The sequence below is a fragment of the Notamacropus eugenii genome, chromosome 1 (genome assembly GCF_028372415.1).
Source record: "Notamacropus eugenii isolate mMacEug1 chromosome 1, mMacEug1.pri_v2, whole genome shotgun sequence".
Taxonomy (NCBI): domain Eukaryota; kingdom Metazoa; phylum Chordata; class Mammalia; order Diprotodontia; family Macropodidae; genus Notamacropus; species Notamacropus eugenii.
In genome coordinates this window covers 423,469,293-423,481,458 of record NC_092872.1, presented here as the reverse complement: position 1 = coordinate 423,481,458, position 12,166 = coordinate 423,469,293, and the positions used below count along the sequence as shown (strand labels likewise).

General features: G+C 37.6%; 1 protein-coding gene across 8 annotated transcripts in view; it reads right to left on the bottom strand.

The window, feature by feature from the left end:
* CHD6 (chromodomain helicase DNA binding protein 6) overlaps positions 1–12,166 on the bottom strand; it is a 186,915-nt gene that overhangs the window by 9,434 nt on the left and 165,315 nt on the right. For 7 of the 8 annotated variants that reach the window (XM_072631470.1, XM_072631474.1, XM_072631473.1 and 4 more), the window contains exons 32-36: positions 11,482–11,633; positions 9,923–10,129; positions 2,981–3,433; positions 1,772–1,963; positions 422–541 (exon numbers count right to left, since the gene is read on the bottom strand). In XM_072631470.1, coding sequence (XP_072487571.1) covers positions 422–541; positions 1,772–1,963; positions 2,981–3,433; positions 9,923–10,129; positions 11,482–11,633 — 1,124 coding nt within the window. The remainder of the gene's footprint in view (positions 1–421; positions 542–1,771; positions 1,964–2,980; positions 3,434–9,922; positions 10,130–11,481; positions 11,634–12,166) is intronic. The other variant, XM_072631477.1, reaches the window with a different exon arrangement.

Below are 12,166 nucleotides of genomic sequence, written 5' to 3'. Positions count from 1 at the left end.
TGGTATGACCAGAGATAAGGGATAGATTCAAGAGCATCATGGAGGCAAAATACAAGATTTGGTAACTGATTAGATATGTGGGGTAAGGGAAAATGAAGAGATAAGGATAATGCCAGAGCTTTAAATGTGGGTGACTGGAGGGCAAAAAGTGACAAGAAGGGTGGGCTTGAAAAAAAAATAAAGAGTTCAGTTTTGGACATGTTGAGTTTGAGATGGTTGGGTTGAGAAAATCAGCAAAATTTAATGTTTTAGCCATATGTCTTTACCAAATTATATCACCTTTATCCTTTTCAACCTTTCTGCAGATATTATTTGGCAAATTACTTAACAGACTTTTTTAGACTAGGCTTTGATCAACAATGAGGCTTCACTACACAACTCAACACAACGTTCTCTGCATCTCAAATGTCCTCTCCCTTACCTGCCGTCCTGTCTCCTTATGGACAGCAGGGACTCTTTCTTCTCCGCTTAGGGAGCCCATGTCCAATTTTCCTGGTTCTTTACAACGCTGTCTTCTCTGCTTCGGTTTGTCTGAAAAATTCTAAGAAGCAAAGAGAGCAAATATTAAAATGTTAAACTACTCTCCTGCTGCTTTCTGAGGAGCTGGCTGCTAGTCCTATGTAGCTGTCTCTTTCATTACCCTTCTTTCTAAGAGTCTGACACCAAATTAAAGGGAATGAAAGACACTGGGAGCTAGCCCATGCTGGGCCTGTCTCTTTGCTTTCTCATTCTTTTCTGTGTAGAAAAGTAGATCAAAGTATCAATGTTTAGTAGAAAGTAAAACACAATGACTTAAAGTTGTGTTTATCAAAATTTTAAAAAGGAATGTTAAAGATTGTTTTTACATGTAACTAGGGAAAAATAAAAATTAAATACAAAAAAAACCCAAAACAGTTGTGCTTAGCTGTGCAGTAGAAAGAACTTACGTTGCTTTCTGTTTGCTCCAGGCTCTCAGCAGGCTAGAGATAGCTGACCTTGGAAGAGTCTTTATGGTACCATGCACCCACCAATCTTTTTTTCTTTGCATTTTTGCAATTGCCTTGTCACTTACACACATATATGTTTATTCTCTTTTCACCTGGGGGAAGGTTAGGGGTAGAAGGGCTTTCTGTCTCTGAGCCTTCTCCCCTCCTTTTTAATGAACTTCTTTATGTGGTTTATTAGCCTAGTGGATCTAAGGTTAAGGGTGTGGGGTTGATAGTTAATGGAGAAGAGTGAAATTAAAAAGGAGAAATTTCATAAGATGATTATATTCTTCCAAATCATTGTCCAAGGGATGATATTACCAAGGTAAAACAGAAGGAAAAGTCCCTAAAAGACTCCTTTTAAGGACAAGCAGTGATTTAAAAACAATGACAACAACAAACACCACAAACTAAAAATCATAAAAACGTTATCTAGCCTCCTATTTCATAACTGAATTTCTCATGAAACCACATGACCTAAATGTCACAATGTGAGTGAGTTCGGTGCTAAGCATCTGAGGTATCAAAGAAGTGTTAGCGAGGACAGTTCTTTCATTATGAAGTGTCAGTCACATCCACTTCTTCATAGATGTTACTAACTTAGAAGTTACAGTTAGAAGATTACTTGGTAGAGCAAAGGTCTTGGAACCACATACAAAAGGACTTTCTTTTTAAGCAACACCCCCAGTCTTCATACATTTCACTGAATCATATCCCAGGCCACTCTCTCCAATAAGCTCTTGATCTCAACTCAATCTAGTCACACGGAAGTGTATAGAAAGAAGACACATCATGTTTCTACTTACTGTCCCAAAGGTAGGAACTTCTATTGTATAATCAGATTGTTGCCTTAACCACTCCAACAAACTCTTGTTGGGCACTGTCTTCTCGGCTGGGATGCTGGTTGTTGTGGCTGTGTGAGGAGAGGAGGTAGCCGAGACTGGCCCATCGGGGAGGGTGCTGCTTGGTGAGGGCTGCTCTTGATCTTCTTGGACCTCCTAATGAGAAGAGAGGAACAAAATGAGTATTGGGGAGTAAGCAATGTGTGAATATATTGGAATGGTTACTAGATTTAACAGTAAGAAGAATTCAGTTCAAATCTAGGCTTTAATTTTTTTATTAGCTATGGGACTTTACTGTCTCTGAGCATCATTTCTATGTCTAAAAGATGGGAGTAATACTACTTATGCTTCTTGTCTCATAAAGTTGCTATTCTGATAGCATTTTACAAAACATGAAGGCCTATAAGATATGAATTATTAAGTACTAAAAGTAGAATTGGAAAATTCCAAAAAAAAAAAAAAAGGTGTCCCATAAGTTTTTCTTTGTTTTAATATCTTCTTTACCTTTACAACTAGACAGTTTCAGTAATAATCTTAATATACACTGACAAAATAAATGAAATGTTTTAAAAATCACAGTAGAAGACTTTTTTTTTAAAATGAGGGAGATTAAAAATAAATAATTCTGTACAGCAAAGTCTCACTGACTGGACATGCTGATTGTCAAAGTAAGTTACCTGGAGAATTACAGAGAGCCAAGAAATCATCTTAAATATTCGATAGATATAAGGGTGGGAGGAAAGAAGGCATAAGGCAGGAAGAAGATTATTATCAATATCAATCGCTCATTAAATAGCCAATGCAACCATCTTGTTCTAGTCGTTTGGAACAGTTATACAGAAATTACAAAATGTAATTCCTGCCCATTGAGTTTAAAATTTTAAAAGGGAGTCATATACAGAGAAATGTAATGGTGTTTAATGAAACATAATTGTTCAAATGACAGACAGGAACTACTTCTAGAAAAAGAACCTCTGAGTCTTAAAGAACAATTACTTTTTACAAAGAGGGAACCTTGAATGCTAGAAGGTTAAATGATATAGCTCAGTATTCAAGGGTTACTGCTACATTAGAATCTTGAAATACTGCTTCTTAATTTTTAGATCTCAGCGGTAGCTCCTCAGAAAACACTAAGTGACCTGAGCATTCCTTCCAGGGTCATTCTATACCTACCAAAATTCCTGTCTGAAGTGTTCTATCCTTCAAAAAGATGAGGTCCATTCCTCCTTCTACATTTTTTCTTCTCCCTCTTCGTCTCCTCATGGCAGCATCATCTCTTCTTAAGGTTCCATTGACAATCTGTCCTGTAACAGGATGTATTAACCCAGCTTGCAAAATTCCAGACAAGTCCATGCCAAGGGATCCTTGGAGGGTGCTGACTGTCCCAATCTTGGGTGTGCTGGTGCTCAATGGGAAAGGTGAAGTGGCTGCTGGAGACCCATCAGGTGTGCAAGAGAGGTCGATGGCTGACTCCCCACGCCAGCCATTGAGCACAATAGGTGGATGTCCATGGGAAGCAGAGAATTGCTCTAGGCTCCGAGACTTCAGATCTCTTTCCATGTCAAACTCATAGGGTCGTCTGTGCTTTCGTTCATCCTTGGCAAATACTGGAGCCAGGAAACTTTCCTATTAATATCAAATGTGGAATAACATTAATATTCTACTTTCAGAGAATTCCTAACATACAAAAACAAATGTAATATAGGCAAGTGGTGGCTCCATATAGGTCCTGAAAAAAGGATTCTGTTAGAAGACAGCTGGTGGATTTTCTTTTTAGAGGATTGTTCTTGTTCTTCTGACCCTCTCTATGAAAAAATGATTTCTTTGGTCTTTTAAATTATCTTGTCTCACTCCAACCAGGTTAAATGGGACTCCTAGGAGAGTGTTCATCACTGATGGTGAATGAAACTTAGAAAGCGGTTTCTACAATAAATACAGTTTCTGCATCAAGTCTTCAAGGCCCTAATGCTCAATCTAATACCCAATTTGGTTAAAGGAAGCAGCAATGTTTTCATCAAACTAATCCTCTTCCACTGAGACAAAAACACTTTTTGGTCCCTCTCAGAAACTGAGAGAAAGTCCTCTCCTGTGTTTGTGTGGGGAGAGGGCTGGAAGAGCCTCATTCTTTGAATTACTTGCCCTCCTATGTTACTACAGTGCGTTTTGGATAGACACTAAGTAAGCACATACACATTCCCAGAATCCATTAAATTCTCTGCTAAAAAACCTCTGTTATTTTATTGATGCCTTTTGTTTTTAACTCATCCCTGCCCCCACAGACAGAATCATTTGAAACAATTAAAAATATCCAAAACAGAAACTTGGATGAAAATGAATATGTTTGTTTAGTCTTCACAGTCCCCAACCTCTGTTGTGAGAGTACAGGCCCATTCTGTTGTTTCTTCTCTAGGACCTTTATTATTCCCATTATTATTATTTCCCATTATCACAGCACTGCTTCCTTCTGGTGATCACTGCATTTGCATTATTAGAACCACCATCTATTGTACTCTTGGTTCTGCTTATTCCCCCATCTGCTTATTTCCCCAAGATTTATTTTTTGCTAAATTCCTTAGATTCATCATTTATTACTGAATAATAATATTCCATTATGCTAATATATAATTTTTTTCCAGTCATTCCTTAATTAACAGATGCCCACTTTCTTTCTAATTCTTTGCTATCAGAAAGAATGCTGCTACGAATATTTTGGTACACAACGGATCTTTGTTTCTGTCTTTGACATCTCCAGGAAATATGCCAGAAGTGTGAATGACTGTCACTTTCCTTTCATAATTTCAAATGGAAATCCAGAATGGCAGGACCATTTCACAGTTCTAACAATATATCAGGGTACCTGTGATCCTCTACTTCTTTTGGTGGCAAGGTACATTCAATGTTACTTCTTTAAAAAAAAAAAAAGGATAAGGGTTTTAAAAAGTAATAATAAACCTAACAAAAACTCTAAATCTCTTCTGATCTTTGCAAATATATATACATAGGTTTTTATTAAATCATCATGACTCCAGGAAAACACATTAAGTGAAATGTTACAGAGAACAGCTGCAAACTGAAAAATAGGAACAATGTTAGAAATGCCCTTGATAGCCAAGATATTTGTTACATAAATGTAAAACAGGCTATTTACAGAGGCTATGTAGTTTTAATAATGGTAAATATTTTTGGTAATATGGTGGCAGTGGTAATAAACAAAACAATTAAGACTGACAGGAGAAATGCCACTATGTTTCTGTGCTAGTTTATAGTCAACAGTCATCCAACTTCTATCTTGGGTGACTGGACAAGTGAAGTTAAACCTAGGTTTCATGTTGTTAAAGTGAGATTGCGTTAGATAATCTACCAATAATACTATTCTGAAATGATATTGAACAGAGCAAGGTATACCTATACATACTATTCTGTGTTCTACTATTTTTCATTTAACATTGTATCTCATGATTTTCCTATATTTGTTTCGTGAATGAATCAATAAATGTTCTGATACAACATTTTTGGTAGTGCAGAATCTCAAAGAGACCTCAGAAGGCCATTGAGCCCAAACTTTATTTGAACAAGAAGTTCCTTTATAATAAATCTGACAAATGGTGACCTGGTCTTTGCTTGATGATTTCTAATGAGGTGGTATCTAAGACCACCTGATTCCACTTTTAAATAGTTTTAATATTAATAAATTGTTCCTTTTATGAAAACTAAAACTGCCTCACTACAGTGTCCATCTCTTGTTTCAGTTCTTTTCTCTTGGGCCAGCTAAAACAGGTTTACTGTTTTCTACATGATAGCTCTTCAAATACTTGGGAATGCTGATCATGCTCTTCCCTAATTTTTTCTTCTCCAGGTTAAATATTCTTAGTTTCTTCAGCCTTCTTTTTATGGCATTACCTTTAGCTTCTTTGCCATCTTGGCTGAACCTCTCTCCTCCCCTCCCACCAATGTCTTCTCCAGCTGACCAAAGTTCTTTTTAAACTATGATACCTAGAAGACAATATTCAATATTTCAGATGTTGTCTTGTCTGGAGAGAGTACAGAGGGGCTATTACCCACCTATTTAGGCCTGAATACTATGCCACTCTTAATGAAGTTTAAGGTTGGATCAGTTGTTTTGGCTACTATATCACACTGATGATTTATGCATATATGAGCTATTCTGTGGGGCTGGCTTTTTGTAAGGAATAGTGTCTTTGTTAGACTGTGCAGCTAGGCTTGCCCTTCCTAGGGTTTGGTGTCTTGACTGCATGGGTCCATATCCTGCTGGGTTGGATGAAAAGATGACCTGGTGGCTGTGCTGGCTCCTTACCAGGCTCTACTGCTGTTGGATGAGGTCAAGTTGTCACTGGGCAGTAGGTGCCAGGTAGGTCCAGGCAGCCAGTTCTGCCACAGGGCAGCAGGGTTGGATACATACAGACACACACACAGACATACACACACACACACACACGAAGCATAGCATTTCTGCAGGACATACTTATCAACTAGCCTGCTGGATTTTTTTTAATGGACAACTTCAGTTTCTTTTTTTCCCACTTTCAGTCACTAACTTGGCTAGGTCATCCTACACATTCTTCAGCTGGAGTGTTATCATGGTCTTTTAAGCTGGGTGGCTACAAAGCTCTTTTAACTAAGGCAATGACCCTTGGCTTAGGATCGCAGAAACGTCTTTCCTTTGACTCCCTGAGTCTCAGCCGTGAGGCAGTTTGTCATCTTCAGGCAGGAGAAGGATCACCTCTTTTACTGACCTCTTCTATTGTTTCTGATAAACTTCTGATCTCATCCTGTCCTTGAGAAGTTGTTTTTAAAACTTCCAGATGTGTTTATCTCTATTAAATCTGGCCCAACACTCTAGCCTGTCGAGGTCTTCTATTTTTTTTTTTGGATATTGACTTTGTCATCCTATATATTAGCTATGCCTACTATTTCCGTGTCATTTGTAAATTTGGTAAGGGACTGACTTCTGGTTGCTTTGAATGATGACTTTTCTTTGGTTAGGTTCAGTGTTTCATCTAGTCTACCTCTTATCCTGTCCACAAGCTCAAATGTTTTATTTAAATTTAAATAAACTATATCTATTCTATTTATGAATTTATTATACCTACCTCAAGCCAACTGTGCCTCCAGAGACTAGGGAACTAGTCTAGATGGCTGTATAGGAATTCCAGCAGAGGATCATCAGAAAAACCATCAGCCTGAGCATGAGTACTCATCTAACACTACCACATCAATAATATTTTCTTGTAATACTGACAGAAGGTTCCTCAAGGGCAGAGTTAAGTTTTCCACATATGGTAGGTGCTTAAGATACATGTTTATTTTATTTGTATTATTTTCTACTCTATGTGCTATTTCTCTGTATACGTGTCTTAGGATCTCATTAAATTTTAAGCCCTTTAAGAGCTGGAGCCATGCATTTATGTCTTTTATATGTCTCTCACTATTTATTTTTATAGTAAACACTCAATAAATGTTTGCGGACTGATGATTGAACATATTAAGAGAGTCTCTAGACTTGTCATTTACACATCAGAGTATTCTCACATGGCCACACACCATCATTTACTTAACTACTTTACTACTGTGGGATGGATGCTTGAGTTGTTCCCAAGAAGGGTTTCTACAGATTACCCTTTTGTGGGACTGAGGTAGAGGGGGTGAGAAATAAAAGAAAGAAGAGATACTTATTTCTTTGGAGTTATGGTCCCTGAGGTAAAACTCTAAAATAAGCTCTGCACCTGTTATCTGATCATTCTCCAGGTCTACACTACTTTAAGTACCTTAATCAATGGACTTAGATCCTCAGAAACATGTACTTCATTACTAAATTGTTAGGCATTTAACATAATATTATTACAGTGTCTGGCAAACAATAAGTGCTTAAAATCTTTTTCATTCATTAAAATTATTTAGATTTGCATATTTTAATTGCTACTGAGACTCTGCACTACGATTTTGCACTTCATTGCAAACTGTTCTCCCTTCAACTACTTACTAGGCAGAAGCCAAATAATAATGTTAAGCATTTGTATTCTAATTCGTTTTATTTTCCTGGCACATTATTAATACTTCACTGTACCTGGTACAGTGGAAACAACAATGAACTAGGAATTGAAGACCTGGATCTTACTCCAGCTAGCCAGTGTGGCCCTGGTTTGGGGCCACCTCTGTGTTCCAACTTTCCCATTCAAGACCTTCGAACAATGGACACATAAGATAGTAGAAGTACTATGACAAAGTATTATGGAAATACCCTCTGTCTGCCCTGGAGATGCAGGACCAATGGATTTCCAAATTCTCTGAGGCCAAAATGTCTCAAAATGAAATGGAGAGCTATCCAGTAGACAAGTGGAAAATGTCTATGAACAGTTTTCAAAAGAAAAATTTGCAAACTATAAATAACCTTATGAAAACATTATCCAAATTACTAATAAGAGAAATATAAATTAAAACAACTCTAAGGTTTTACCTTACATCCTACAAACTGGCAAAAGTGACAAGTGGGAACAGTTAATGCAGTAGAGGCTATGGGAAAACAGTTGCACAAATATACCATTGGAGAAACTCTTAAATAGTTAAACTATTCACAACAATTTGGAATTACATGCAAGAAAAAATAATAAATCATTTATTCTCTTTGACCCAGTGATCCTTCTCAAGGATGTCAAAGTCAGAAATAAAAAACTAATATAAACCACACTATTCAACGGCAGAAAAAAACAATGATATGTTAATATAATGGAATAGAACTGTGGAGTAAGAATTGATGAATATTTAGACTTTGGGCTAATGCATGCAGAGTGTAAGTAAAACCAGGACAATACATGCAATGAGTATGGAAAGAGAAATGAAAAGATCATTAAAAGGAACTCAAACTCTGAGTTACTGAAGAGACAGTATTTGTCCCAGACAACAAATAATCAAATATACTTTCCCTCTCATGGAAGAGAAGTAGGGGATTAATAGGGCAACATGCTGTACACACACAGTATCAGATACAGCCCATCAGCTATTTTGGTGTTGTTGTTGCTATAAGATAAGGCTCAGTTTTGGGGGCTGGGCAGGAGGAGATAGTAATATTTCCAGAAATGACTCTGTTGTAAAGACAAAAAGGCATTAGTAAAACTTATTGTAATAAAATGAAATGGACTGGCCCACTGTGAGATCAGCAAAGATGATTTTTCTCACCTGGATGCACGACTTTGGGATGTCTATGACTGACTTCTCCATCATGCATATACATGCCCCTCTCCATCCTCCCAGCTTTTCAGCTTCCCCCATTAGATTATAAGCTCCTCAAGGGCAGGGACTGTCTTTTTAGCCCTAGAGCTTAGCACAGTGCCTGGCTCATTTGTTCTTGTTCAGTCATTCCTGATTTTTTGTGACCCCATTTGGAGTTTTCTTGGCAAAGATACTGGAGTGGTTTGCCATTTCCTTCTCTAGCTCATTTTACAGATGAGGAAACTAAGGCAAACAAGGTTAAGTGACTTGCCCAAAGTCACACAGCCAGGAATTGTCTGACACTGGATTTGACCTCAGGTCTTTCTAACTCTAGGCCCAGTGATCTATCTACTAGCTACCTCAGCTCATAGCAGGCAATTAATAAATGTTAATTTACTGAGATGCCTTTAAGATTTCAAACCCAGATGACTAGGAGAATCATTCTCTAGACAGACTGTCAGGATCACATTTATAAAGATAACTTTCAAATATCTATCTCTAGCCACATATTTTTCACTTGAAAGTTTCACTTGGATATTTACTGTCTGTAAAGCACTAAAGATACAAAAACAAAAAAATCCTGTCCCTGACTTTAATAAACTTCACATTTTACTAAAAGATAAAACATATAGACATAAGAAAGTACAAGAAACTTGAGGAGATAGAAAAGACCCTATAGGGAAGAAATAGCCTGGTATTAGTCAGCTTTTAGCAGAGTACTAGGCCCATTGCAAGAGTTTAATAAATGTCTGTTGTCTTGACATTTAGGGAAATTCCCAATAATGCTACGTACTGAAATTTCTGTTGAATCAATGAATGAAGCAATCCAGCAGAAGCAGCTATCAACAGCTCCTCGTTTGGGGTGAACACCATTACCTGCCCTCTCACCTTTGGGATCTGTGTGACTAATGCAGCTCCATTGCTGAAGTTGGGGCCTGGTGTTTCTTGTTCTGCAAGGCTGTTTCGTGAGCTAGGACTGCTGATTAACACTGGAGCAGGCAGTGTGCTTGGCATTTCATACTGCTGGCTAGAAGGCCACTTGCCCTTTAAGACTGCATGACAGATGTTATCTATGCGGTTAATTATCACTCGATCCTGCAAATAAGAATGGCAACAGCAAATCTCTTACACTAGCACTGAGTGGTAGAAACTTAAATACAGTAAATGTAAATTTACAAATACTTTCTCCTTAGCTCTTCCTTTGAGAAAATTTGAATAGGTTATGGCAAGACTGGGTGAGGGAAAGAGCTGGAGTACACACCTCAAACCACTGCATGGGAACATCTAAAACCACACAAACACTTCACAGGAAGAGGGGCACAAAGGTGAGAATGAGTATATAGTTAGTCATGGCCAATATTTCCTCAAAACTGATTGTGCCAACTTTGGACTAAGTGTGATCACAACGAGCCATTTCTGACTCACAGACTAACTGGCCAATTGTGAGTATAACTGGAAGAATTAATCAATCTAATAAAGCTAAAACATTTAGCTCTGAGTTATTAAAACTATGTAGATGTTAAACGTGTGTGTTTATATGTAGAAGCAGCTATCTAGATCATGACAGAAATTCTTGCTCACCATACTATATATATCATCCTACATATAAAGTGACTTGGATTTGCAGATGGAGGATCTGGTTCAAACTTCAGCTCCTATCACTCACTACTGGTATGACCTTGGCCAACTCCCTCAACCTTTCTGGCCTGTTTCCTCATCTGCAAAATTGAGAGGATTGGACTAAATGACCTTTAAGGACCCTTTTTCAGTTCTAAACAGATCATATCAATTTAACATTTCTCAGATCCTATGACTAAAAAATCCTTCTAAAAGTTTATTACTTGACAGTCCTACTAAAATCCAACAAAAATAGGAAGTTTCACCTATATACTTAAAAAATATAAGTTCCTTGGTGATTGAAATAGGTGTATCAGGAATTTCTTAACTAGAAAGTTTGATTCTGTAAACAGCTTCATTTCCTTACCACAGACACATAAAAAAAAACTAAGTTAAAAAATCCATAACCTTTATAATCTTTTGAGTATTAGAATTAAAATAAGTATTAAATATTTCTTTCAAATAAAAATGTTGATAAAATAATGTTATATTGCTCAATACACCCATGGCTCAAAACTTGCTAGTTTTAAAGAATCAAGTCTCAAACAGCATTTGCTGCAATAGTTATAAATATCAACCATGAAACATATGAGACCAGTGAGTCAGCAGAAAGCCAAACTAAGGCAAAGACCACTCTTAGGGAATACTTTTGGCCAATGGGTAGGTGTACGTGTGTATGGAAATGGACGTCGTCACAGACTATCTTTTTACGTTCCAAATTCTGAAGTTTTGTAGACGAGTCCCTGATCTTGATCCCATTACTGGGGCACCAAATATTCTACTTTTAGCTGTGAATGCTCCTAATGGGCATCATAATGTTTGGAAGGCACCTTTGGCCATTCGGAGAAAGAATAAAGAGTTTTTTCTTGTAGAAGTTGGGCAATGGTTGGTGCTCGGGCTTCCTGGAGTTCATCCCCAATGTCTCCTGCTATTCCAGATGTAGAGCTCTTACTTTCTTCTTCAGAGTATTTTCCTGGATAATCTGAGAATACAAAAATGTGCAGATGAGTTATATACCATTAACTGAGATCATAATGTTCAATTAATACTTTCTTCTTTTTTTGGTGATGGTGACAGTGGTGGGAGACCCAATACCTCTATTTTGCACAGGCTAAAAGTATAGCAAACACTGATGGGTCCCACTGATCAGCACACAGGTTCTTCCAATCTGGCCTGGTTAGCCTCTTTCCTTAGGCAGCTTGGTGGCCCTCCACTCCCTGAGGCTCACTACACTGGTGCTGGACTTGGTGTCTTTAGCACTCTCAAATGGCTAAATTTAAGAAACTTTTATGATTTTATCAGTTTTTGTTAAGTCATTTTTCAGTCGTATCTGACTCTTAAGACTCCTTTTGGAGTTCTCTTGGAAAAGATACTGGAGTGGTTTGCAATTTCCTTCTCCAGTTCATTTTACAGATGAGGAAACTGAGGCAAACAGGGTTAAATGACTTGCCCAGGAATTGAACTCAGGAAGGTGGGTCTTCCCGATTCCCAGCCTAGTCTTCTATCCACTGCACC